Source organism: Calonectris borealis, chromosome 1, assembly GCF_964195595.1.
Source record: "Calonectris borealis chromosome 1, bCalBor7.hap1.2, whole genome shotgun sequence".
Classification (NCBI taxonomy): domain Eukaryota; kingdom Metazoa; phylum Chordata; class Aves; order Procellariiformes; family Procellariidae; genus Calonectris; species Calonectris borealis.
The window spans coordinates 133,566,266-133,592,862 of NC_134312.1; the positions used below are offsets into that span (position 1 = coordinate 133,566,266).

The following is a 26,597-nucleotide window of genomic DNA, read 5'->3' on the forward strand; positions in this document are numbered from 1 at the left end:
AAGTAATGTTTCCTCACTTTTGGAATATCTTAATTTTGTAGTCCTAGTGACCTACTGAAGTAGTTTTGTTTTCTTTGGTTGCTTTACAGTTACAGAATAAAACTGCATTCCCAGTCTGAAATAGAACCACTGAGTTTGCCTGAAGGCTTGAACTGCTGTCGTACTACTTTCTTCTTTTTTTTTTTTTTGTACTTTAAACATGGAAATAGGCTGATTTCAATAATTTTTTGTTGATTTCTAAGCAACTTAATGTTCTAGCATCTGTATACCCTTTTGAGAACTTCTTGTTGGTGTGTCTGACTCTCTCACCCATATAATTCTCTGTGTTATTTTCCTGTCTGTCCAATTCCATGGTATCTATTCTGAGCACTTCATTATTATTTCTTATTTATATTATTATTTGTAAGTAAAATTAACTATTAGAACCTCTTACTGTCTTTCTAGTCTGGGTTGTTACTGTGTACTGGCATCGCACAATTTGATGAAACACTCCCTTTCCAACAAAGTAAAACAGCATATTTTGAATGATTTTCATCTGTATTTGGTTTATAGTTTCCAAAAACCTCATTTATATCAAAAAAGGCTCTACTGATCGAGTAATTCAATTAAAAACAAAATACAAGTATTCTTTCTTCGTTGAAAATGTGAAAAAAACCAAAGCCCAATGATATTGGAAGAAGTAACAAGCGATAGGACGAGAGGAAATGGCCTCAAGTTGTGCCAAGGGAGGTTTAGATTGGACATTAGGAGAAATTTCTTTACTGAAAGAGTGGTCAGGCCTTGGCACAGGCTGCCCAGGGAAGTGGTGGAGTCACCATCCCTGGAAGTATTTAAAAGACGTGTAGATGAGGCGCTTAGGGACATGGTGTAGTGGGCATGGTGGTGTTGGGTTGACGGTTGGACTCGATGATCTTAGAGGTCTTTTCCAACCTTAATGATTCTATGATTCTATGATTCTAACATTTGAATGTTGCATAATTATTATCTAGATTAAATTTCCCTTTAAACCCCAAAGGCAAGGCTTCTTAATGGGATGCTTTTCTCTAGAGGTGATGCACTGTTCTCTGGTGGTACTGTAGTTCGTATCTCATTCAATCACATCTGGGCGTTGGGCTGCATATATCTGTCTGCTATCGCATCTGTCCCTGCCCCACGCCTGGCATTGACTGAGTTGCAGTTGGGTGCATGTGTTGTCACCTCCCTAAATATATGAAGTGGAGTAACGAAGTATCTTCAGTCACTTTTCTGTATGTTGTTGCTCTTCAAATGTGGTGTAACAGCAGTACTGGCAGCCTCGAGGCTGGGCAAGATGAGGACGTGCCATGCCTCTCTGAAAGGCAGTGAACGGATATAACACACTGAAAACACGTCTTGAAAATACCTCTAGCTGTAGCCACTTACATTTGGCAGATTGGAAAGATTCTTCTTCTAACTTAAAACCAAAAACTGTTTTCAGGCTGAACTTAAAATTGGTGTGTAGGTTGAACAGTAGAACTTCTTTTCTGGCAGAGGGACACAGACTACTGAATGAAATCCTCTTTTTAGTTTGTTTGGTTCAGCACATGAATGCTGGGCGTAAATCAGGATCTAGATATATAAATCCTGAAAGCACTTTGTTCTAATAGTATAGTAACAAATTTTATTGAGTGCTCGTACCTCCAGATGGATTACCCCCATGAATAATGGATTTTCATTTGTAAGGTTTTATTGGCTGGGAATTATTGCGACATTTCAAACCATATGGCAATGGATTGCCCCAATTTAGGATAACTAATCCTGGGGGTAATTTAGTGTCTTCTTTATGGTATGGATTATTCTCTAGCTGGTGTGTTTTGAGGCTTAAAAGTATGTAGCGTGTAGCTATAGTGTTTAAAAATACTTACAACTTTTGATGCTTTTCATGAAAATTTCCTAATAAACCTTTCGGAGGCCCAATTTGACCTGAACCTCTGATGTCTTGCTAACATCATTCTGCGTTTTCTTGTGGAAAAAAATCTGGCTTTTGTTTTAGATTTTTCTGAATTTGTAAAATTATTGAATATGACATGGTATTTTCAGATAATTCATTCTCGTATCAGCTGGAAAACTTGTAATAAGCTAATGAATGCTGTGAGTATATTCACATCCAATTTAGATTTACCTGTCTAAAGAACTTTGTATGTGTGTTTTTCTATACACGTACATAGAGATCCATACATAAACACGCCATATAAAGGGTGCTGATGTTAACTTGTAAGAAAACTGTGAAGTTTTACCCTGGAAGAAGTAAGCAGGAGAAAATTATTTGAGGTAAAGATGGAACTGAGTGATACTGGTCACTTTTTTTTCTGTCATATAATTCTCAGCATCTTGTAAAGCTGGGATCTTAGGAACTGTGTAATTCCCCTGTGATTAATCTTCTGGTCAATCAGCTAATGCAGTTATGGTTTAATGTTTAGCTCTAATCAATAGAGCCATCTGGGAATACTGCATTAGAAAAATTGAAGTATTTTATAGCTCAAAGTGTCTTGGCCACTTTGTGTATTTTCTATATAATGGTATATAATATATAGGTATTTGGAGATATAATTTGTAGGGTCTACTAAGTGTTGTGGATCATGCAGTTTCAGTTTTCCATATAGTTTTTAATTTGTCTGGAGAGAACAAAAACAAATACTACCTTTGAGAGACTTAAAAGTATCATGTGAAAAACCTGCACCCCACTGAAGTCATCGAGTGATTTTCATGAATAAGTGATACGAAACAGACTTTTTTCCTATAATAATTAACTAGTACCATTTAAGATGTGGAGTTGTTTATTTAACAGTAAACGTGAACACCCTCAACTTGTAAAGTTAACTTTCTATTTTCATGATTTTAGTTGTGGGGGCAGGAAAGAAATGGGTCAAACATTATTGGAGACTGATGTGTCACAGACTGACACTGTCCTCCCTTGTTATTTTTTTGGTGAATGGACAGTGTCTGACAGATGAAAAATATTTATCTGTCAAGGGTATGTTTAGTTGATGCATATAAGAAGTTATTTCTTGCTGTTCCATTATAACCTAAAGGCATCTGGTTTCTAAGGGCTGTCATTTCACTGCCTGAGACTGCCATTCAATCCTGAATGGGTTATACAGGAGGGAGTTTGTCATTTTTAAGTGATATTTTCTCTTGGAATTGGGCTAGGAAGTGTCTCTCCTCCTTCTGACCATATTATTATTATGTATTTCAGTAGCTCTTTGTAAATCTAGAGTCAAATATGCATTAGTACTGTTCTTTGTTCTCCGTAGAGTTCTTACGTTAACACATTAATGATTCAGCCACATTCTTAATTTTTAAAATAGAGAATTTCTGATTTTGATGGGAAAGGCAGGAATATTCACATGATTTATATTAAGACACCCAGTTTAGATTCTCTGAATAGCCCTTTGCAGGCATTTCTCTTTCACCATTGACTACTTAGGGAATTTAAACTCTTATAATCTGTAAATCACACATTAAGAAGATGGTCATGAATAGGAGTACGGTATGCGCTGAAAATTTAGTGATTGAACTGATATCCATAAAAATTGAAATGTGGAGACACCGTGTGCTCTGTAGTTGTTCTTTTATCCTTTTATTTAATGCTCGTCCATGCTTCTGACTGCTGTCAGCACTGCTGACATTTACAGATGGGTGCATGCATCTTTCTTATTTGTACTTTAAAAAAAAAAAAAAAAAGAGAGCTGTTCTGGCTTGGAGCCTATGCCATGTGCTCCTTATACCTGAAATTAATACAAAGTGCTCAAAATCATTACTGTCATTGTTACTGAAAATCATGTATATAACGTAACTCTGTAAAGTGTTGCTTATGTTAAACCTCTTTTTTTTTGTTTTTATCTTGGTGCAGGTAGAAGAGGGCTGGTGGGAAGGTATACTCAATGGAAAGACTGGCATGTTTCCTTCCAACTTCATAAAGGAATTGTCTGATTCTGATGATGTTGGAATAGCACAGGAAGAGCAAGTAAAGCCAAGTAAGGGAAAAAATATTATTGATGTTCAATGTATGTCTGTGTCTTTACCCACTAACATATTGATAGGGTAGTGCGTTCGTATCTCTTGCTTGGAAGTGTTTTTGAATGTCATGTTCGTAAATATGCTGTGAAAGGGTCAGATGATGATGCTAAGTGTGTACTTATAATGCTACCTGAGTTTTAATACTGGCATTGCTCCCTGAGCTGTGTTAAGACCTGCTGAGCTGCAACAGACCAAGAACAGAGAAGACAATGATGATTATTGGATTTGTATTTCAAAATGAATTACAATTTTTTTTTTGTCTTTAGATGTGGAAACTGAGCAAAGTAACCAAACATCTACAAAGTGGCTGTGCTTATTTAAACAAGGGATTAAAGTGCCATGCCTTCTATAATGGCACTATCCAGTAGATTTAAGGATTCATAATTATTGGTGTGGGACATGCGGCACTTTTTCCCTCCAGGTGCTGAGCATGTTACTATCACCTCCGTCACCCACTGCCCCAGCAGCCAAAGGGAAAAAGGCCAGAACTGGGACATGGACTTTGTTCTCTCACTTACAGTGGGCCAGTACTGCTGCAGGTGAAAAGCATGTTTGGTAACTAAGTTTGCGATAGTATAAGTATGGTAGTGGGTTGTCCTATTTATAACTTCCCTTGGAGAATAACCTGAACCAAAAGTATGTTGTTAAATGAAATGGACACTTGTTGGTCTTCATGTTTTTTCTGTTCTTCAAACAGATATTCTTGTTATTTCCTAATTCAGTGGTCAACACTGAATCTTTAGTGAAAAGGAAAAAAGCCAATTGTATTTACATATTTCAGACTAATTCCACAATACCTACCAAGGTCTTCCTATTTTCAGCACTGCAGGTAATCATTGCTATGTAGTGTTCTTCTAAGAGCTCTGAGCAAGCAAAAGTGAAAGAACTCCCAAGATCTTTGTAAGCTTATTTCAGCTGAAATTTACCAAAGCCTTTATAGTTCCCTCTCTCAGTAAGAGGTAGAAAGTTATAATACTTTCTTTTTTTTTCCCCCTCTCATTTTTCCATTTAAGGCAAATTTATCATCTTTATTGCATCCCACAGAAATAAGAGCCTAAAAAACCTGACCTTTGCAATGATGAAAATTTTTCATATTGTTTTTGTAATAGAGTACATACTCATGTGGCACTGGTGACCTAGTCTTGTGGTCGGTGCTGCTAAAGATATTCACAGGTAATGTTCCTTAGACTGGAATGAAAATATTTTTTAAGGAAGTTAACGATTTTAGTGTGATGGAAAGGGAAGAAGGATATGAAATGAAGTTGTCCATTTCAGAGAGATTGCAACTGCTTTCTATAACCTATATATGCTATCATGAATTTTGTTCATTATAAACACAGTGAGTCTTGGAAGAACTAATTGTGTAGATGTAGTTTCAGCTCTGGATTCTGTAGTGTTTGATACTCTATAAATGAACAAGGTAAGTGATACTGTTCAGGATGGAATACCCCAATTTTATCTGTACGAATGAATGAATATTCCTTCCCCGGGTAATTTGGTAATAATTACTTTATAATGAGCATCCTAAAAATGTCTTTTAACAAAAACAAACATTGGAGTGTGTAAAAGCAGCCACAAAGCATTAGCTTGTTTCATCGACGTCCGTAGTGGCACATGCTTAGTTCAAGCTCAGTTTTGTGTGCTGGTTCTGACTGTTAAAACCAGTGATAATTGTATTGAGAAGATATCGGTAACACAGATAGCGTTTTTGTCTCTTTAACTAAATTGAAGATAACTGTAGCTTAGAGATGGGTTTTCTTCTTTCTTGTATGTAATTTAACTCTTTGGAGGTGGTTTGTAGCTAGCTAAGATGGTGTGTTATTAGGAGCTATTTTCTAAATAGCAAAATACCCATAAAATAGAACACTGTAAACCTCCTCAGAGAGAGACAGGGACTCCATGAATGTTGAGATTAGATTCTTATGGGGGTTTTAATGCTTTTTTGTTTTTTTTTCCTTAAAGTAAAACCACCAATTTAATAACTGCATTCCTCTAGCAGAATTATGGGAAATATGCATCAACTCAGTTCTTTCTATATGGTTTATGTAATTGTTATAGGTGTTGCTCTCTAACATGTGGTGCTTTATGAGTCTCTGTTCAGGTACACTGACTATCTGGATTTGAAAATCTCCATAATGAGACTGCAAAAATTTCCACAAGTTTCTAGAACTGACTAGGAATTATAATCTCATTCCAAGTATCTGTGCTTAGTCTTAAAACATAGCAAAATAAAAACCGAACAAGTAAACCCTGGAAGGTTTGGGCATCAGGCTAGCATTACTGTTGAAACGCTCTGGGTAACATCTCAAAAGTGTGTACATTCATGCCTCTAGATCAACTCCTTCCTCTGTGGATGACAAGACATGACAGCACTTCAAATCTGCAATAACTCCTCTTTGTTTCTCTGGAAACGCTGTTTGAATGTGTCTGTATCACAGGACTTCATAAGGCAGAAACATTGCATATGAATTCTAGATAAGTTAGCACTCAGGTGCGAGGGGCTGTGGCCGCACGTTGAACCAGTACCTTCGGCGGTCACTGAGGTTTTACACAGCTTCTAGAGGGGCCTAGAAAGGGTTGGGGCATGGCTCTGTAATCTTCAGCAGCAACCTTGAACTCTTCAACCCAGCTTATACAATGGATAAGGTATTATTTGGCAGGTTTACCGCGAGACTTGGGAAGGTAGCATGGGATCTTTGGAGAAGGGGCACTGTGCAAACACAAGAGCATTTTTTAGTTAATAGTTAAATTTAATACTTTGGTTAAACTTAGTTAAACTTGTCCTTTTAATCACATTTTACTCACCATTTCTAAAGAGAGCCTTTTTGGAAGAACAAATGTAATTTTTGGTGAACTCAAAGTGGAAGAAATACAGAGGAGAAAAATGATATAACTTGGCTTTTTAGGAATAAGGTTAATAAAAATGCTTATTTCTCTGTCCTTCTGCTATGACCTACACAGGCCCAATGGGGAGAAAGGCGTTGTCTGATTTTATTGGTTTTGTTGTGTCCATCTAAATTTTATGGCAAATCAGAGTAAATGGCCCGAAGGAATTATCTTGGTTTCTTTTCACGCTCTGTCATAGAGTAACCTCAGAAGTTTCTTCAGAACAAAAAGCCCCTTTTTTGAAAATGTCTGGCGCCAGTTTTGGAAGTGCCTAAATATTTTTGAATACTGACAGTAGGACTTAACTTGGCCCTTAATTGAGAGGCTTGGGAACCTGTGCTTCCACTCAGATGGTGGGTGCTCAGCAGATTGAAAAGTGAGACTGTTACAAGATCAAAAGGTTGTGGGTTTGGGGATTTGTTTGTTTGTTTTTAAAGTATTTGTCTCAGCTGTAAGGTGACTGCCAAATTTTTTGTCTTCAAAGGCACATTTCAGAATGTAAGTACGGACAGGATCAGGTACCCTGAAAGTAAACGACAGTTCCTTGTTCTTTTAAAGCATCCTCTTAAATTAAAACATTGCTTTTCTTTGACTGACTGTTACAGCATGAACAGGAAGTATGCATTATAATTTTATTACTATATATTAAATGGATACATCAATTATAAGATTATTTTCTAGATTTCTCAGATATCTAGTATTAATTTTAAGAATATTTTCAATAGCGCATCTTGTCATTACAGCCTGTCAAGAAGCAAAAAGTTGTCATGTAGTCAAATAAGTCATATCTGAGAGAATCACAACTTCATATTAAGGAGATGATTTCAAAAGCATTTTAGTACGTTCATGGCAATGTCATGACAATATTTAAAGGTGGCCTTTTACATCTTGCTGTCTCTTGTATGTGTCTGTTCAGGAATTGCTAGGCCTCATGGTATGTATCAACTATTTTTAGAACCTGTTACTGATGGCCACTAAGAATTCATGACTGCTGGCGTTAGAACTGATGATAGACTCATCAGCTAATGGTTCGGTCAGTCCACCTCCTGTATTTTGAGTTCTTAAAACTTTAGATGTCCATTACTGTCTGGCTCTCCTCAATGTCATGAAGCTTAACATACCTTTTTCTTAGCAATTTCTTAATTGTTTTTTGTTTTAATAGCATTCTTTTAATGGTATTTTGTAAAAACAAGGTGGAAAAATGGATTTGGGGCTTTGCTTCCTCATGTAAAAATAAGGCAAGGAAAAACTTTTGTTATTAATTAAACTGCAAGAACAAAACAAAGAAACAGCTCTTTACAGTACATAAATGAGTACAGCTTTTTATTTTCTGAAAGTCCAACAGAATGATATGCAGGGATAAAAAAATACACATTTTTGGTACCAAAATGGGTGTGATGCTATGTTGGGACAATTCACATGTACTAGCTATTTTGCTATAAAATTTTACTGAAGACATTCATTTTTGTGACCGTATACCTAGGTGAGATTGGCAACAAGCTGACATTGGTATATTCTTGGGCTTGCCTGGATACCTCTGGTTTCAAAAAAACCCAACACACAAAACACCTTAGCTGCTCATGCTTTTACCTTCACTTGAATTTCATATCATAAGTGTCAGAGCATGAGTTATCTTGCTATCAAAGAAAAAAAAAACCCAAGAAATTAATGGTTTTGATAATAAAAATGTTATCTTAAAGATGTAAGATGGGAAGTGGGATTTGTTTGGGGTTTTTTGTTGTTTTGTTGTTTTCTTTTTTAATTTTAGTATTTTGTTTTTGTTAATGTGTCCTGAGTCAAAACACCTGATTAAGCTATTGGCTGAAAAACTGATTTATTCAGGTTTTAATGTCCTATCCCTTCAACCAAGCATTGTTTAAGACCAGTTCCCATGTCCAAAACATTTCCAATCAGTCATCTTGGAAAGATGCAGTATTTCTGATGCTCACAGGATCCTGGTATATTAAAGAAATGTGAGTATTTCAGTTTGGATGTCAGCTGTGCTTGTTCGAGTGCACTACATCAACCAGGAGTGTTGAGCTGGTGTAAGTACATCATTGCAGTAATAATTTTTTTCAGGCTTCCCCTGTGCTCGATGAGGAGGCTGAATAAGACAGACATAATTTCATTTGCAAGTCTCGCCACTTGATGGACAACAGACAAAACCTAAGAAAAAATGCATTCTGTTGGACATTATAAAGAACAACTTTAGCAAAATCATGAGATTCTTTTATCTGACATACATGCAGTAAGAATATTTTAACTTCATGTACAATCAGATACTTTTGTTAATATTCTCGTTGTTTTGCTAATGAGGCTTTACGAATGTTAGTGACTGAAAATACAGATTAAAACCTCTTCCTCTCCCTTCTTTTTACCATCATTCGATCTCTTCACCCCGACCCCGCCCCTTCTCTTTTTTTCCCCCCTTTCCTTCTCTTGCCTGCTGTCAGGAAAATCTGCCTTTGAAGGGACAATTCTGTACAGAGTGGCACCGGCAAAGATTGACAGCTACAGACGCTATAACAGTGAGTTGTGTTGCAAAATCAACAAGCAATAGCTTTAGTCCTCAGTACTTGTTTGATTTATCTACACTTGTAAAATGTGCCACTGCTACTCACTTATGGCTACTCTACGTGCATATATTTGTCTGTAAGCTAAAGTCAGTTTGCTGCTGATGAACTGCCTAGCCTTAATGCAATGAGAATGCCCTTGTTCTTTCTGTGCATGTGTATGTTATATGTCCATATAATGTATGTGTGTAAACCCACAGTATGTTGTGAATTACATTGGATGTTTGGGTCTCAGCTATGGATTGAAATTAAGACCATTTAGTCCCATCATTTTTACATGAAGACTATTGATAATAACCACAAATCTTTGAATTAAAAGTCCTTCTGCTCTAAAATTAAAGTTCCCATTGTGATTGCTGAATTCATAAAATATGCTTTGCTTTTCTTAAAGAACATTGTGGGGTTTGGTTTGTTTGGTTTTGGGGTTTTTTTGGTTTGTTTTTCTTTAAATTTAATGCATGCTCTTCATTTGGCATTCTGTCTTTGACAGCTATTACTCACAGCATTTTGGTTAATACGTTTTTTCAGCCAAAGAAGGTAAAAGATACAAAGCTACTTTCATTTCATGTTCAGGTTTTTGCCTTCTGCATTTTGGAAGCAGGGAACATGCTGCTTTTCATATGCTTTTACTACCCTGTTAATACAGAAGAAGAGGGGATGGTGACATCAGATGCAAGACAGAGGAAGCAAGGAAGACAGAAATCTGTCCTTCCACCTGCTTCCTCATCAAGAAATGTAGCAGAAAGAGATCCTACTGAGTCACATTCAGTGTGACTAAGTACAAAGTGTTCAGTCCTGTTCTCCGGTGAACAGGATGTTGTGCTAACTTTGGCATTTGCTTTCGTCCCAGACAGCTTTCTCTTCAGAAGATCCAAGCTGTGCTGCCCTTCTTCCTCTTTTCTGGGTGGGGGTGTTTGCTCTCCTACCTCTGAGGACTTCTGTCTTATGCATGTTCACAGCAAAGGATGAAGCAGTTGAAGTGGTAGTCTTCTATTCTGATAACTTGCACTCTTTTTTAAACAAAAACCTGGTCTTTTTTTTAAACAAAAATCTTTGTGGATGCGTGCAGCTCTGGGTATTTCCTCGTGGAGAATTGCCTCCCTGTCTACCAGAATTCATCTCTTTTCTGCAGCTCTTCTCAAGCTTTCAACCAAGCTCTTGCTCTGGCTGGAGCAGACCATATGGCTGGTGGTCTTCACATTTTTCTGCTGCTTCTCACCTTATAGTCTTCATGACTGCTTATGCATCACTCAAATTGCATGCTTCTTGCAGAATTCTTAGACCGTCGTGTCCTCGAATCCACCTATCTGATGAGCATAATAAGGATTTACGAAGTAAATCTCCAGTATGCTTGACTTCTGACTTTAAGATCTAGCTTCAAATCAGATGCAAGGTCTGCCTTTGGAGCCTTTAATTTCACAACGTTAATCTTTCTGGGCAGTGTTGCCCTAACATTACCTTTCAGGGTTTTCCAGAAACCTGCTCTCCGTGCCCAGCCCATTTTTCATTAAGTGTCAAATGGCCTTTCCTCTTTTCTTGAGTCATTTAGGGTGAGCCCAAGTGAAGTCAGGAAGAATTCAGTCACCTTTCCAGTCATGCTAGAGCTCTGCATTTAGTTCTTCGTGTTAATAATAGTGGCCCATGGTCGTGCCGTGCCACAGGAAATAAATTTCATCAAACTGATTTCACAGAAAGCGGGGTTGGATGCATATCTACAGGTATGCTTGATAACCAGCTGCAAGAAGACAGCTTAACCCACAGTAAATTGTCTCAAGTTGCTCTGGGCAAACACCCATCTAAACTTTGTTTTTAAAGCTGACTGAAGATGTCTTGTTTAATACTACCTCCCTTGGCATTTGGTTGAGACTTGCATGTTTTTTCATGCTGCAGAGGTATTTTGCTTTCTCTGTAAAATTGCATCTCAGAAGGCCAGATGACCAGCTATATTTGTGGCCTATTTGTTGCTTTACTGGGTTGGAACTGGGACTGAAGTGGGCGGTACGCAAAATCAGGTCATCCGGGAAAGTTGTAAGCAAAATGAGGGTTGGCAGTGTTGATACTGTCAGCGATGTTATGTCCTAAACTAACATACAAAAAGGAGGGTTCGTTATTCTTCCTGCTACATCTATTGGCAGCTCACCTCCTGCATACTCATGTTCTTCCAGAGCAGGCCTACTGAAGGTGTGGCCAGCTCCCTCCATTTCATATCTGATCTGTGGTCCTTATTTTTAGGCAAATATCCATGTGCTTATGTCTCCAGTGAAAATCGTTTGGAGACGTTCCACAGAATTGTTTTCGTTTAGGGGTGTCTGTTTAAAACAACCCACAGCTGCTCTAATTTCAGCCTCCTGATTTCTCCGTAAATTAAGCTCAAGTCAATTCATAGATTAGTCATGCCCAAAGGGTGCTTGGATTCACCTGTATCACACTGCATGAAGTGTTGCTCAACTTTTGAAGCAAGCTTAGAGCTTTTACTTTACAAACATATACTTAGTGCTAAAATACTTTTATTTTGAAAGCCTTTTCGCAACTGCCCTGTTTAAAAGACATTTTCTTACTTAACCAAGGCCTATAATAGCTAAATTCTGTTGAATTAGTGTGTAGCTGCTTCTAGAGATACCTTCCACTGAAGTATGCAAGATTGTCTCCTGCATAAACACTCGGCCTTGCCTTCATATGCTGACATGGCTTTTTTGGTCATTAGGTATGCCAGGCTCCACTCAGCAATAAATCCAACTCCTTTGGCATTCTGCTCATTAACCTGCTGTCAGAAAATTTTTGCTACTGCGTATGCTGGGCGAAGAGGGACACACAGCAACAAAAAATTACTTACTTGTTGTTTTGTCGATCACAGCCCTCTTTTCTCTCATCTCGCAACTTTCCTGCACCTCCACGAAAATGCTTCTTGGATTTTTATTTTTTTTTTATTTTTACTGGTTTAATTTCTCTTTCTTCCTTCGCTTTCTTTTTCTTCGAAGATGCTATACTGAAGAACAGGGCAGATACAATGCTTGATTTGACAAATATTTGCCTCTCTTTCCTTATATGTGGATCCACAATGCTGTCAGTAATAGATATTAGATATAATGGAAGAAGATGAGACAGGATCGTTGAAACAGAAATATTCGTGAGTAACCTTAATTGTGTTTTCTATTGCTCCACCACTTTTTTTTTTTACTTCCCTCCCCCGCCTCCCCCTAATCCTTGACGAACAATGGCTGGTCAGAGTTCAAAGAAATCAATATGGTTGATGTATTTATGATGTTATTAACCCCATTTAAGAGTGTCTGAATGTGAGTGAAGTTAAATGAGAATCCCAAATGTGGATTTTAACAGTTCTGAAGAGAGGACAGTTACAATTTTTTAATTCGCCTCAACTTCTTATAACTTGCTTACAAAGAAGAACATATATTAAATACACAGCTGCTACAATGAAAAATAACATCTGAGAAAGAACAGTGCTAGAATTGGGTGAGGGAAATTTTTATGATTAAAAATAAGCACCCTGTTTTCTGGAGAACGAATGTACAAGTGGCAAGGGATTGGGGGTGGTGGGTGGAAGAATGATGGTGACTGGGGTGAAACACATTAAATCCTTCCTTTGATTCGGACTTCCACTAGCAAGTGCTTTTCCATGAGTCTCACAAAAGACCAGTTTTTGCTGAGTGGCAGGTAAAGACTCCTTTTGGCTGTGGTTGCTTACCCGTCCTTTCACGTATAATAACATGTTCCTGTACTTGGTGAGAACAATGGTGGTGAAAAAAGAATTCCAAAATGAAGATGACGATGGTACAGTTGTAGAGCTCCTGAATGAATGATTGTTTCTATTCGCTCTTACAGTACTCGGGGAAATGGCTGGGGATGAGGTGAAGCCACCAATTTCCGTACTGATGGCTCTGTGTTCATGCTGCAGAAGATGCTTGCGCTGCATTGCCCTTAATGCATGCTGCTACCTGGTGCTGGACACCGCTCCCCTTTTCCCTGCATGATTTCTTGTGCAAGCATAAAAATCTTGGGGCCGTTTCTTACGTGGCAAGAACTGTTGTGCTAAGGAAAACGAACATGCTGAAAGGAAATGACAAAATGTTTAGATTACACAGTTACATTTCTTCAAGGAATATAACTGAGAATAACAAATAATGAATAATATTGAGATAGTCTGCCTCAGCCATTTGTACGTGTATAACCACTCTTGGTAAAGAAGCATAAATTTGTTTTTTGAAAGCGTGAATTTATTAACCTTTAAACTGTGAAGAATCAACATGGCTTTGTTCTACAGTTCTACAGTTCTATTTAAAATCAAACTTCCTTTTCTGGTTTTGATTTTTTTCATGACACTATGGAATGTTTTTGGGGATGGCTTCAACAAAATACAGGACTTTGATAGAAGCTCAAGATAAATACCTCATAGGCTGTGGGTATTTGTTCCGTGTTCGCCAGAATGTGAGGAAAAGGAAGAAGGACAGTTCCTGTCTCATCTACTGCAATTGCCATGTATAACTTCACCTTCTTTGTCATTCAGATCGGTCACTCGGGCATTCCATGCTGTCGTTCTCTAAATAGAAGGAAAGGACATACTTCCCCTCGCCTTCCTTCCCTTCTGTAAAAGGCAGAAATCCCAATAAGCTCCATTTACACAGTTCTTTGTTCTATGAAACACAGTTGACAGCGTTTCTCTCTGGCTGCCAGACCAAGTCAGGAGATCCTTTGCATCGTCTCAGGTGTGTGCCTCTGAACAGCTGACCTTTACATCACTTAACAGAGCTAGCCTGAGAAGCGCTAGGAGGGCCAGAGCATCATTGGCTTCTACATCGTCAGAGTGGTCTGTCTTTTGCCCAGTGCCATAAATTGTATGCGGAGAGAACAATCCAGAATAAAGAACAAAAATTAAATTGCTAAATTACAGCTCAAAATAGAAAGCTCTGTAAAGCTCACAATGTATTCCCCTTTTTCCCTGCCATTTTAAGCTATTTAGAAACAATTCATTTCCTGCTTTGAATGGAGTTAATTTTATCACGGCTGTTTATTTTTGGTTTAACAGCTTTAGTTTACACAGCCCTTTATCATCCCTAGATATCTTTCTGATTTAGAATCTTGGTTTCATGCCAGCACAGCTCTGAGGGAGGTTGGTGAATTAAGTCTGATGTCGCGGTCTCTTTTTAATCCCTGTTTGAGCTAATTTGTTTTGGTACATTTCAGAATGTTGCTCTCAAAAGACCTGTAACTGGCATAGTAGGGGTGTGGTGTGTTTGAAATGTCTTGAGAAAACTAATCTCTCTTATGTACCCATAGAGGAAAAATGTATGTGAAGTGCAGAGTTCCTCCAGACAGTGTTGTGAGAATTTAATCTTCATGAATACTAAGTTATTTTGCATTTGTAGGGAGCATGATGCAACAGAGACTTTTACAGCTCTGAGTGTTTTTAAACAGCCGTATGTCAGTAGTCCCATATCTTGTCCCAGCCAAAAGTTGGGAACGGTTGGCTCCTGCAAATTTTAACTTCTTGCTGCTGATGCTGCTCATGTTCAGACTTTAAGGAGCTTACTATAAAAGCGCACCCAATACTCAGATTTGAGCTCTACCTTGTGGTGATGATGATTCAGCAACAGTAAATCTAGGTAAAAGAATAAAGTGTCTTTGTTTATAGAGCCAGAAATGGGAGGTGACACCCCCAAAAGACTTACCTCCTTCCTGAGAAATTTTAAAGTTCTGAGAAATTTTCCTACTATTAGGACTGGTGTGATAGTAGGCACATTAGTGAGCACCTTGTTGATGTTACGTTCTTAGCTTGTCAGCTCTCCAAATGCTGACAGAGAGCTGACAGGTTCTAGAAAAGTTGCTGTTAAAAAATTAAAAAAAAAAAAAAAAAAAAAAAAAAGCTAGAGGCCTGACTACTGTAGCTTGTATCCAGTCCTGGCTATATTTGAAGTATTTAATAACTAGGCTGAAAAGAAAAGCAAAAGATGTGCCCAGTGTTTCTGAGGATAGCAGTTTGCCGAGCTACTGGCCTTACCTTAGTGCTTAAGTTCATAGCCACAGCTGTTTCAGACTGCCTGGGTGTATCGGTCAGCAGGAGCAGACGGCTGCCAACTGAAATGCTCTCCCGTTTCTAATGCCCAGTTAGCAACCTGACTTCCCTGCTAACTGTAGCTCTTCTTGCAGGAAATTTCATGCTTAAAATTCATAATCTGACAGTCTAGGTCACTCAGGTTCCTGCTTAGTTCCCAGCTGTATCCGTGGGCTACCTTTGTCTTTTGGGGAAACTGTCCCCCCAGCCCTGTTCTCCTGTTAAGCTGTTTGCAGTAGTGGTGAAAAAGGCCATGAAAAGCTGAAGAAAAAAAAAAGGAGGGTGGTTGGAAGAGGGACTTTTTCTGTTTTTAAGAGGAGAGATCACCTCAGCCATCAGCCATCCTTTCCTTGTGTAGGCAGGGCTAGGGAGGCCAGTGCAGCCTCACTTGGCAGGATTGCTCCAAGAGAATTGCTGACACATATATGGTGAGAGATATATATAGCGAGAGATGTATCAGGGAAGTACCCAATGAAAAGTAAATGAGAGGAGAGAATTTGTCAGGGAAGGGTGGGCATAGTGTTGCAAATTCTTGCTTGCAAGTACTTTATCTGTACAAATCAGAGGTGTATATCTCATATACCTTGGGAGGAAGGGAAGAAAGAGTCTCGTTGGCACGTCTTTAAGAGTAAGAGCATGTCAGATCATTTTTTGCAGGACTGTTTTGTACTAAAACACTGCATTATTGTTTCTTAATGTTACTGCAGATCTTCGTTTTATCTAATTTGTTCTCAGTTTCCACTGCATATAGTCCTCCTCTTCTGTCATGTTTGATAAGAGCAAGAGCAGACTAGTTCTTGGAAAAGCCGTGTCTTTTATTCTTTCTTATTTATTTAAGTCCAGAGGACTCCTCAGCTTGTGTCAGTCAAAAAATAATAAATGATGTCGTATTCCCAATTGGTCAGGAAGGATTCTTTTAACTTTGAAGGAGCTTTGTAAGGTTGGCCTCTGTGTCTGGCCACTCAAATGCAGTTTAGTTTAGACAGGCATCACTTCAGTCCGTTCTGTCCTCATTAAAAAAAAAACCACCTACTGTTATTTCCTATGTTGCTTTTATTATAAGGACTGTATACTGAGACAAAGCTCTATGGCAGCATTGAGAATGAAGTGGCTTTTGGATTATCATCAAGCACAGATGGGTGATGCTAGGGAAATCTGTTGTAAGCCTGAAGTGAGGTTTCTGATACAAGGTGTGATGTCTCATCATAGAAGAATGGTAATAAAAGATGAAGATGCCGTAATGAAAAACAAGTGATGTCCCAGAAGCAAAAGCCTAATTCTTATTGGAGCCCCTTGAGGTTTCTGATTTGTCTTTCATCCAGGCTTCAAAGATCTCGAAGTCCATGTGAGACCTGTTGAGTAATTCCCATAATTACTTCCATATTTTATTTCCAACAACTGGCCAAGGTCAGGTCCTCTTCTCCCACAATTAGTGATGCAGAAAAGCTATTTTTAAAATAGCTTTTCTGTTCATCTCAGGGAGTGGCTAAGAGCAGTCATGGATCCTATCAGTTAAAATCCAGTTACTTGTGGAGGGAGGTACTGCTCCTTCCCTCCATCACAGTGTAGTTCAAGGGGCTTCTGGCAAGGGTGAAAGAGGAAACCTTTCCCAGAGGGTAATTTTCCTATCCCATATTAAGAAGATCTTTCGTTCAGCAAAGAGACGATGATCACTGTGATTTGTTTGAGTTTTTTTGACTTGTGGACTTTTTATTCTCAGAAGTATTATTTGTAACTGAGTATAGTTGACCGGTGACCCTTCTCTTTGCATATAGAAGTAGTAAAGAAAGTTGGTTCTAGCCTTTGTCTCAGCCAAGGCCCTAGCGACTGATCTTTTGTAAAGCTGGGAAAGGTCTGGCTAATAGAACTTACAGCTTCTTCTGTTACTGGCCAAGTCAGAACAAGGTGTAGGAATAAGAAAGAGGCAGTGACTTTGACTTCTTGCCTGAAGAGATTTATACCTCTCAGGCTTAATTAATCTAGCCTTGCATCTCTTAGTGCCTCTGCAACATGGAATGGCTCTGCTATGGATAACCAACCTCGTCCCTGCATCAATAGGACAGAGCAAGATCACTGTGAATGCTTCAGTTCCCTGGTTATTGCTTTCACGAGCTCTGGAAGAGAAGCAGCAGACAGAATTTACTGATGGCAGGAATACTACCTTTCTAACTACCATAATAAACCAGTGAGACCAGATTTGAAGTTTTCCCCCAGGCCCTTCTTGGGAAAATAAAAAGGTCCAAGTAAAGAGATCAAGATCCCAGCATATTTAAGAAAAGAATTGTAATACTATTCTTTAGACTTCTTTAAAATTCCAGTCCTGCACAGTCTATGGAACAAATGACTTATTCAGTGCTATCTAAATTGAATGCTCAAAGAAACAGAAATGTTACTTAAATTCAATGGGTAGATGTAGCAGCCACTCAGGAGGCCAGAGGGCCTAAGCATTTTGCTTAGTCTTTAGTCTTTTTGTTTGTTTCTAACTGGGAACTTTCTCTAATTCTGCATTTGTACTCCTTTCAAGTTTCGGATACAGAAAATCTCAGAGCAGCGTATGACGGTTTTTCTGCTTAACAGTTTTGCTAAAAATCCTGCCCTGACACTGAATTCCTGATTTCCTTTCCTAGCAGCACCCTGGTGTTGAAACCAATTTAACGGATGAGCCCCTTGCGTCCTGGATCATGAAGTTGTGTCTGTAGGCCTCAGGACTTTCAGTGGTTTCTGTGGTTCGTTGGAGAAGCTTAAAGTAGCCCTTGAAGATGCTATGTTTTACTGGGTAGTCATGTTCCTAGATAGAGAATTGCCAGGAAGACAAAAAGTCTCTCCCAAAACAAGTTGCTGCTCACCAGAATGACAGAAAGTTGTTGGATGAAGACTGTTTGTTAAAACCAAAGCCATCACTTGAGGAGGCAAAAGCAAAGAATTCAACTGTTAATATTAAAAATTTTATCATAGAGGTTTTCATTGACTTCATCAAAATATTTTTTCTTTAGGTAATTCTATTTAGTTTTGAAGGGTTGTTCTAGTGTCGGCTGGAAATGATATGCAGATGCTTTCAGCTCAGGAACACTGCTTCATTCTGTTTCTGTTGCTTATACACATCAGAGAATCATAGAAACTGAGGGATTATGAAGATTTTATAAAACTTTCCACATGCTCCACAACTTGCAGCCCTTTTGTAGGGATGCAGTAGACTTTGCCCAATCTTAGTGCCATTTCTCTCCTTTTGGCAGAAATACAGATAATTTTGGGGTAACATTAGTTGCTTACCCAAGGGAAGAGGGAAAGAGATTTGTATATAATCTCTACTTGATTTGGGGTGTTTAGATTTTAAAGAAGAATCTTTCTTCTGTACTGGCAGCCTCTTGCGATGAAAATCTATTGCTATCACTTTGTGGACCTTGATATAAAAATAATCAAGAAGATAAGCTTACTTGAAATTTTTCTTTCTTTGACTTGTAAGATCCATGTCTGTGACACCATAGATGCTTGTCAGGGGAATGTGAGGATTTGGGTTTGTTATTATTAGGTAGAATTAGTGCTGTAGTAGCAGCAGTTGGTGTGGTTTTTCTGGAAACATAGTTAAGTCAATCTGTAATGTAGGAAGGAAGATTTAAATGATCCTGGGGACTGTTTCAATTGGAAGAAACTTCAGTGGGTCCCTTTTGCTGCCAGTGACTGTTTGGCCTGATTCTACACCATTCTGCAAAGTGGCTGAAGCATCACCATGTTGCATCTGTGGCCTCTGCTATTCAAACAGCAGATATTTTCAGATAAGCGCAGATAAATTTTCCTATTCACTGAGAGAAGTAACGCCAATCAGAATGTCAGTTTTGATATATTATATTCCTAGAGGATAGTGTGCATGGGTGCTTTTCCTATGAGGCTGTCTATGCTGCAGAGAGATTTGATTTTCAGCAGGGAACATATTATGCAGCTTATTTGATTGCAAATTTGTTTAAACAGCTTTCAGCTTTATATTTCCCAGTTAGGTAATGTAGCTTTAGATACTAATTGCATAATTGGCTTGATATGAGTCACACAGATTTAAGGTACAGTGCGCCTGGTCTGACTGCTTGTTAGCTTTAAGTGGCTTTATACAATAGCTGCCCTACAACTGAATTTAACTCTTTCATTTATTGAGTTCTCTTCCAAATAATTTTTTTCTGAGGAAGAAGGATTTTCTTGGTAGTCAAGGAATGGCCATCTTCATTCATGAAGTTTTGATGCTGGAGTATGCATGTTTTGTGGATTGGTGTAAGTTCTAACTGGTACACCAATGTGATGAAATAAAGTGATTTTGAAAACTCAAAAATGAGCGCATGGCGCAGAGAGCATCTTCTCTACCTGTTTCTTGTGGTTTCGTTTTCCTTTAGAGGATGGTGGGAGGGATCATTTTCCAGTCACACTGTTTTGAAAATAGTGAGCTTCACACCTAAGATTCCTTCTTTCATCCCTCCATTTCACAGGCCTAAAAGATGCTACAGGCTCTGAGAGTGATGGTGGTGACTCTTGCAGCACAAAATCAGAAGGAGCCAACGGAGGCACGACAATCCAACCCAAAAAGGTCAAGGGTGTTGGCTTTGGAGATATCTTCAAAGACAAACCTATAAAGCTACGACCAAGGTCAATAGAAGTTGAAAATGACTTTCTCCCAGTAGATAAGGTACGTGTTATTTCTTAATTCTCTCTTGGTGTTGGTTTAAAGAAGTTTTCATCCTGAAGTTCTAAATTCTGTCACTGGCCAAAACTTGAAGCTTTATGGTCATTATCTCCTAATTTTTCTGTGGACAAGATTCTGCTTTTTTTCCTTTGGCTGCACACCAGAAAGTGAATTCCAGTGAGGTTAGCTGCCTGCAAGAACCGTTACTTTGCTTAAAGATTTACTCCTCTGTTTGTACCTCCATTGGCCTTTTTTCTAAGAAAATATTAGTTTAGAGAACAAGACTGGAGAGGCTTTTCAGGTTTGCAGTTACTCACATTATGGTTAAAAAAAAAAAGCAGCTAATTTTTGTATAAACTGAGAGGGAGATACTGTCACTGTGCCATCAGTTTGCTTTAAAAAAAGGAAGCTTTGGCAAATACCTAACTACCTCAACTTAGTACTGGCTTTGTTGATTTTAAAATGCTTTCAAAAATCGCATAGCTTTGTTTAAAGGGATTAGTAAAAGGGAAAGCATTATTTTTTGTAGGTTTGTCCTATATGACATAAAAAGAAAGTCCTGAGATTAACATTTGGGGATAAAAATTACTTTCTGACAAATTGAAACCGACCATCTTTTTGGAGAGCACTCTTTGTTCCAAAGCTTCCAAAACTATCACTAAGTAAATTAGAAATAAAGAGAGACTAGAAAGCAAAATGAGATGTTTCTAATAAACTGGAGGAGGCAAACTTTAAAAAAAAAAAAAAAATCGATCACTCTAAGGTATGTTAATTAGGGAAAACCAGGAAAGAAGTGCATTGTTTCGTAATGAAGTAACAACCAAAGAAAAGTCTGTGAAATCCTTCCTTTAAGTGAACAGTCAGATTTGCGTAGGGTTGCTGATATGCTGAGAAGTGTTAGGAGGCTTCCACAGCCTGGAGTTCTGCTGTGGGCATAGTTACGTGATGCGTTTTCTTTGGCTCCGCGGTGATTTTAAGAAGCTCCTGGGCAGCTGCTCTTGTTCCCTGGTGCAGCACTTTCTCACCTTTTGAGTTGTGCTTGTCCAGTTGTCTGTAGAACCAGGCGCCTCATGAATTACACCTTTTTGGCCCACAAAGCTTTTGTTTTTTAACCTAGATCATTTCAGTGACCTGATTTATAGCACAGCATCTACCCCCACCTCCGCCCTGAGTTCTAGCCGTACAGCGGAAGGGGAGATCCCGCAGAGGCATGGTGGAAACTTTGTAAGTTAGTTACACTGAGGGAGAATTGGTTAATATTTCAGAGCTGTGATTATTTCACAGTTTATAATCACAGCAATCCAATTATTACTTGGCTTATAAGCAATAATCCAAATTGCTTATACAGAGTGCAATTTGGATTCTGTATAAGGAGGGTAGTGAAGAGCTGGGATAATCTAAGTAAAGGAAGAACCTAGATTGTATTACTCCTTGACCATTGCTGACTTCTTCAAAGCCTGCATGGTACCCTGCTTGCCTTCTGTTTCTGGGTGGGCTTATTAACTCACGTGCAGGGCTTTGTTAACGTGCAGGACCGGGAGCAACTGAGCTGTATTCCAGTGGCACCTCATCAAAGAAGCCCCCCTGGGATACAAGGCAGGGTCAGGCCAGGCCTTGCGGTGCTCACTGAGAGCTAGCTGATGAGCCTTCCTCCTGCCACATTCAGGGAATGGGGTAGAGAGCAGTGAAGTCAGCTTTGCATGGAGCCGTCATGGTGTCTTTCTGCAGCATGGTTTACTTGCGACCCTGACAACCTGCCAGTGTTTAAGGTGCGATTGGGCTTTATAAAAGCTTTGTAAGTATGCTGAAAAATAATTTTACCAGAACATGAACTTGGTTAATAAAAGGTTTCTTTTTTTTTTTCCCACCCCATTTTGGAGGATGTTTGTTTTTATAATTTGATGGCTGCCTGCGCTCTTGTACTTAGAAGTACAAGTCTTTCCTCACAAGTCCCATGTAAGGAAAATTGCTTTGTATATAGGAAGCACCTGATAGCAGGCAGACTTAAACTCATGCATGGATGTACTTAAACCTTTTTTTCTTTTTGGACTCAGGACATGAAAAGTCCTGTAGCATCAGGAAATGTGTATTTTAATAATGCAGTCCTACAAGAGGTGAGTTTTAAATTATTAATTTCTTGCATCTAGGTATATAAAAGAAATACGCAGTGCAGAAAGAAAATAACCTAAGATAAACACGCTATTGTAATTTACATTATAACAGTATTTATAATTGGAGTCCAACATAAGGATTCACTTGTAAGGGTGATGCATGTGTAGGCACTGACCAGAATTCAAGTGTTGCACAAAATTCAGTTCTCCTGAGTCTGATATAGGCAGATTAGAATTTACAAATTATAAGGCCCTGTTAATGCCACATGAAGGATTTCTTCTACCATAATTGTAGCTATCTCTACCGTAGTGATTGTAAATGGGAACTGATTAAAATAAATAACGTATCCCTTGAACACCGGAGTCCCTTGGTTTAATGTGAAGTGTTAGCAAAGGCTTATGAAGTGGCCTTCATTCCCTGAAGGGAAGTCTTACTCCACTTTATAATAATGAGAAGTCTTATCTTTGTTTTTTACAAAGAACAAATATTTGTACAGCATAAGTCAATAGGTTTGTTACCCAGCCAACAATAGAATTTTCAGAAAATTTCTAAAATTTTCCATCCTACCCACAGACCTTCCTTCCTATGTCTTCAGATTTCTCCTAAAGTTGGCATGGTTAGTGGAAAATAATGGCTTCATTTTTGTAAACACAATCCATTATTTGTGTTTCAAATGTGTAGATGACTAAAAGCAATGCTTCTTTGCTGTCGTTGCTTTTTTCCTGTCTAGGGTCAGGATGGTTAACCTTTGAGCAGTGCCATTTAGAGGCTTCAGCACTGTGGTCTTTGCCTGCTCGTAGCACCAAAACACGATTCGCTGACACAACGTTCGGTTACAATTGCAAAACATTAACCTCCTGAGTACTTCTCTCCTGGCAGCAAGAAATTCCTCCCTTGTCATTGCCATGTTCTTTGCCATTTAACGCTGGCTGAGAGAGAGAGAATCCTGCATTAAGTTTGTCGTTCCAAGCAAGGTCATATTTAGCTTGAGAGCTCTGCATACTGGATGAAAAGTGTTGCAATGTATGATGCGGAGTGCCAAATTGGTACAAATTTTTCTCTAGCAATGTAGTTTTTAAAGGAATCTTTGCCCTGGTATGTGCCTTGCTCATTTACAAGTAGCCTCAGTTTTTCAATAACTTGTAATCTTTTGAAGAGGTGGAAACAATGCTTTCCTCAATTCCTTCTTTTTTTTTTGTTTAAAAATTCTTTCTGAAGTTTGGAGACCCTAAAACTCTTTCTGTTGCTTCTTCTTGATACAGTTATTGATGAAACATTTTATATATTACTGTAATTATACTGTTTACCTTTTTGATTTAAAATATTTCCTAGCAACTACTGATTTTTTTAAAGCCTCAGTGAATTACAATGTGGGATTATTTAGAACAAGATAATTCCCATGGAAAATATCAGTCCCATTTACAGAAGAATCAACAGGGTCTCATTTTGTTGGCATTATCGCTTTGTGCTCTAATGTGTTTTCAATTTTATGAATCATAAGTTTAGATCATATTTCACGCAGAGGTGATTTGAATTATTGGGGTGTTAAGTTAAGAAGGCTTTGGCAGGAGTATGGGGGCAGAAAGGATTGCTGCCAGTTGAGCAGAAGCAGATGCCATTAGGCTCTCCTGTAAATCACCAGGCAGTTTGATGTGCTCCAAGTGTAAGCCCAGTGGTAACAATGTAGGATATAGTGGCCCTTGTCTTTTAAGGCGATCAATATGTGAAACCCTGTTAGTTTTATTGGTGTGCAGAATTCATTGCTTTGCTGTTCTTTGTTCTAAAAATCACAGAAGCAGATTATCCTAGGGAAATTAATGATGCGGCTGTGGGAGTTTAATTTGAGCAGTGCCATCAGAGCTGTGCTTTTTTAAAAAAATAAAAGAATCAAATACTTATGCTTTGTAGTCCTTTCCTTTGCCTGTTTGTGTTGATGAATCGACCGCTGGCCGTGTATAACTAGAATCAGATTCCTGAGGCTTGGCGCTGTCAAATTCCCATTAATGATAGGTGTAAGTGAACTAATTTACAATGCTGCATGTGACTGAAGACATAGCTTGCTGACAGATGGATTTTTAGAAGAAATACAGTATGCGTATAGGCATGTTGTGTCTCCTGAGAAAATTCAGTGTAACACTGTTAACGTAGCACAACTTTACGGTCAAATAGTAATGCCCGTTTCACATGTCCTCCTTCTGCTCGTGCAGCTTCAAGACATTTAAACAGGTGTTTATGCTTATTTCTTTTTTCCTTTTTCGTTTTGTAGTAGCTTATCTAAAACTTCTGTTTCTAGGTTGGACTTCCTTCCAATATGATCTATATGTGCTTCCGTTGTCCTAACAAGCTATCGCTTTTTCCTCTCCTGTATCTAAAAATAAATCTCTAAAAGTATAGGAAAATTAATTCAACCAATACATTCCTTATTCTGAGTTAACTGTATCAGGTTGGTCCATGAGTTGAGGCTTCAGCTGGAAATGCTAAAGGCCATAACAGGTGAATATAAAATAAAAAGTCTTAAAAAGCCATTTTTATCTTTCTGAAAACTGCCCTTACTTCAGAAGAGACTATTGGGAGTATATTTTACATTTTCCATTTGAGATATATTTGTAGTTTTCCTCAGGCAAGACTTTCATAGCTGGCTAGCAGTGGTGAATTTGAGCAGAGCTAGATTTCATTAACAGCCTTTGATGAGGTCACATTAGTGTTTGCCAGAACTTAATGTAAATTATATACTCAACCATCAAACTGGGGAATATTGCAGCCACCGTAATGATTTAATATAAAGGGGGAGGCTGTCATGGCTCCAGACCCAGCAACTTGTAAGATCTAGTTAACTGGTGTTTAGGGATCCTTCTCACTGCAAAACACTGAATTTATACAGAAATTTTTATTTCTGTATATATTTAGTATGGTTGGGAGAGGAGAAATGGAGAAGAAATAATGGAAGTAGACACAAGAGCTATAAGGGCTAGAAGCTCATGTCAATTATTAAGTCTACCTGTCCTTTGTAATAAGATAGAAATTTGTAAACCCTGAGACTGAGTGCCTGCAAGGTCTGAGCTTCTATTTTGAGCCGGTGAGCTGGGGACCCAGGAACTGTGGTGAATGTGTGGCGCTGACAGTCACATCTTTGCCACATCTGTTCTGTCAGCTCCTGCCTGGTTGCTTGTAGAAAACTTTTCTTCCCCTGAATTTTCAGTTGTCATTTGAAAAGAAGTCTTCGAGAGATGCAAGTTGGAGGTTCCTCCTGGCCTTTCTAAACCAGCTAGCGATGTGCCCGAGCTCTGCCAGCGCTGGCCAGTTGCACCCGTCGTGCGTGGCCAGCACTGGCTGTGTGTGCTGCACGCCTCGGTCTGCGCTTGCCTCCGTATCGCGTGGCTCGCTGCTACTTACTTTTCCCCTCCGATGCCTTTGGAGGTGCTTGCTCCCCTAACAGAAATGTTGAAGCCAGTGTTCAAAATACTGAGATAATGACAAAATGGATGCGAGCAAAACCGCCTGCTCCTGAATACAAACGCTATTGAAAACGCCTGCTGAGGCAGAGAGCGTGCGATGTGGGTATCAAGTCTGTGTAGCGCTTTGCACATGAAAGCACAGGTTTCTGGCATTCGTTTATTCAGAGACAGCCATCGGTGTTGGCAGCAGCGGTCGTGGCAAGCATCAGCAGCGTGTCAAACTCTGTGTAGGAACAGGGGGAAGCACTCAGGTGTTCAAGCAGCATTTGTGTTTTGCTTTGAAGTTGCTGTCTGCCGTAGTCTGGCATCCCTGCCCTAACATTTATTCTAGTGCCGTCTTGTGAGGAAAGCTACGGGGGAAGAAGGACCCTGATCCCTTCTGCAGTTGTCATGAGAGCGAGGCTGCCTGCAACAGGGGCTCACTCCTTTGCTTTCCATGGAACCCTTTCCGTTCCTCAGGTTCAGTGTGGAAACAGGATTTATGTGTTTCTTTCATTATGCAAAAAAAAGCACGCATTTGCAAATGGTGGCTGATGTTCATGAGGCACTGTGGACATTATAAATAACTTCTTTAGAAGATTGTTACCCTCTCTGGAGTAACTAATTCGCAGCAATAAGAAGGAAGGGTAGGGAAAATATGGTCGGCTCGTGAAATGAGGGACAGTCAAAAAGCAGCATGCCCCTTTTGGGGAGGCTGACTCAAAGCAGGACTTGGTAGCAAGGGAATAGAATGGGAAAATGGAAAATTAAGTTTAAAAAGAGAAACAAATTCGATAACCTTGGCTGGCAATGAATCTCTGCTG

General features: G+C 38.9%; 1 protein-coding gene across 2 annotated transcripts in view; it reads left to right on the forward strand.

The window, feature by feature from the left end:
• The window catches only part of SH3KBP1 (SH3 domain containing kinase binding protein 1), a 233,375-nt gene that overhangs the window by 118,124 nt on the left and 88,654 nt on the right, over window positions 1-26,597 (forward strand). The window contains exons 5-7 of one of the 2 annotated variants that reach the window (XM_075175254.1): window positions 3,872-3,995; window positions 9,378-9,452; window positions 20,034-20,230. In XM_075175254.1, the coding sequence (XP_075031355.1) occupies window positions 3,872-3,995; window positions 9,378-9,452; window positions 20,034-20,230 (396 nt within the window). The remainder of the gene's footprint in view (window positions 1-3,871; window positions 3,996-9,377; window positions 9,453-20,033; window positions 20,231-26,597) is intronic. The other variant, XM_075175263.1, reaches the window with a different exon arrangement.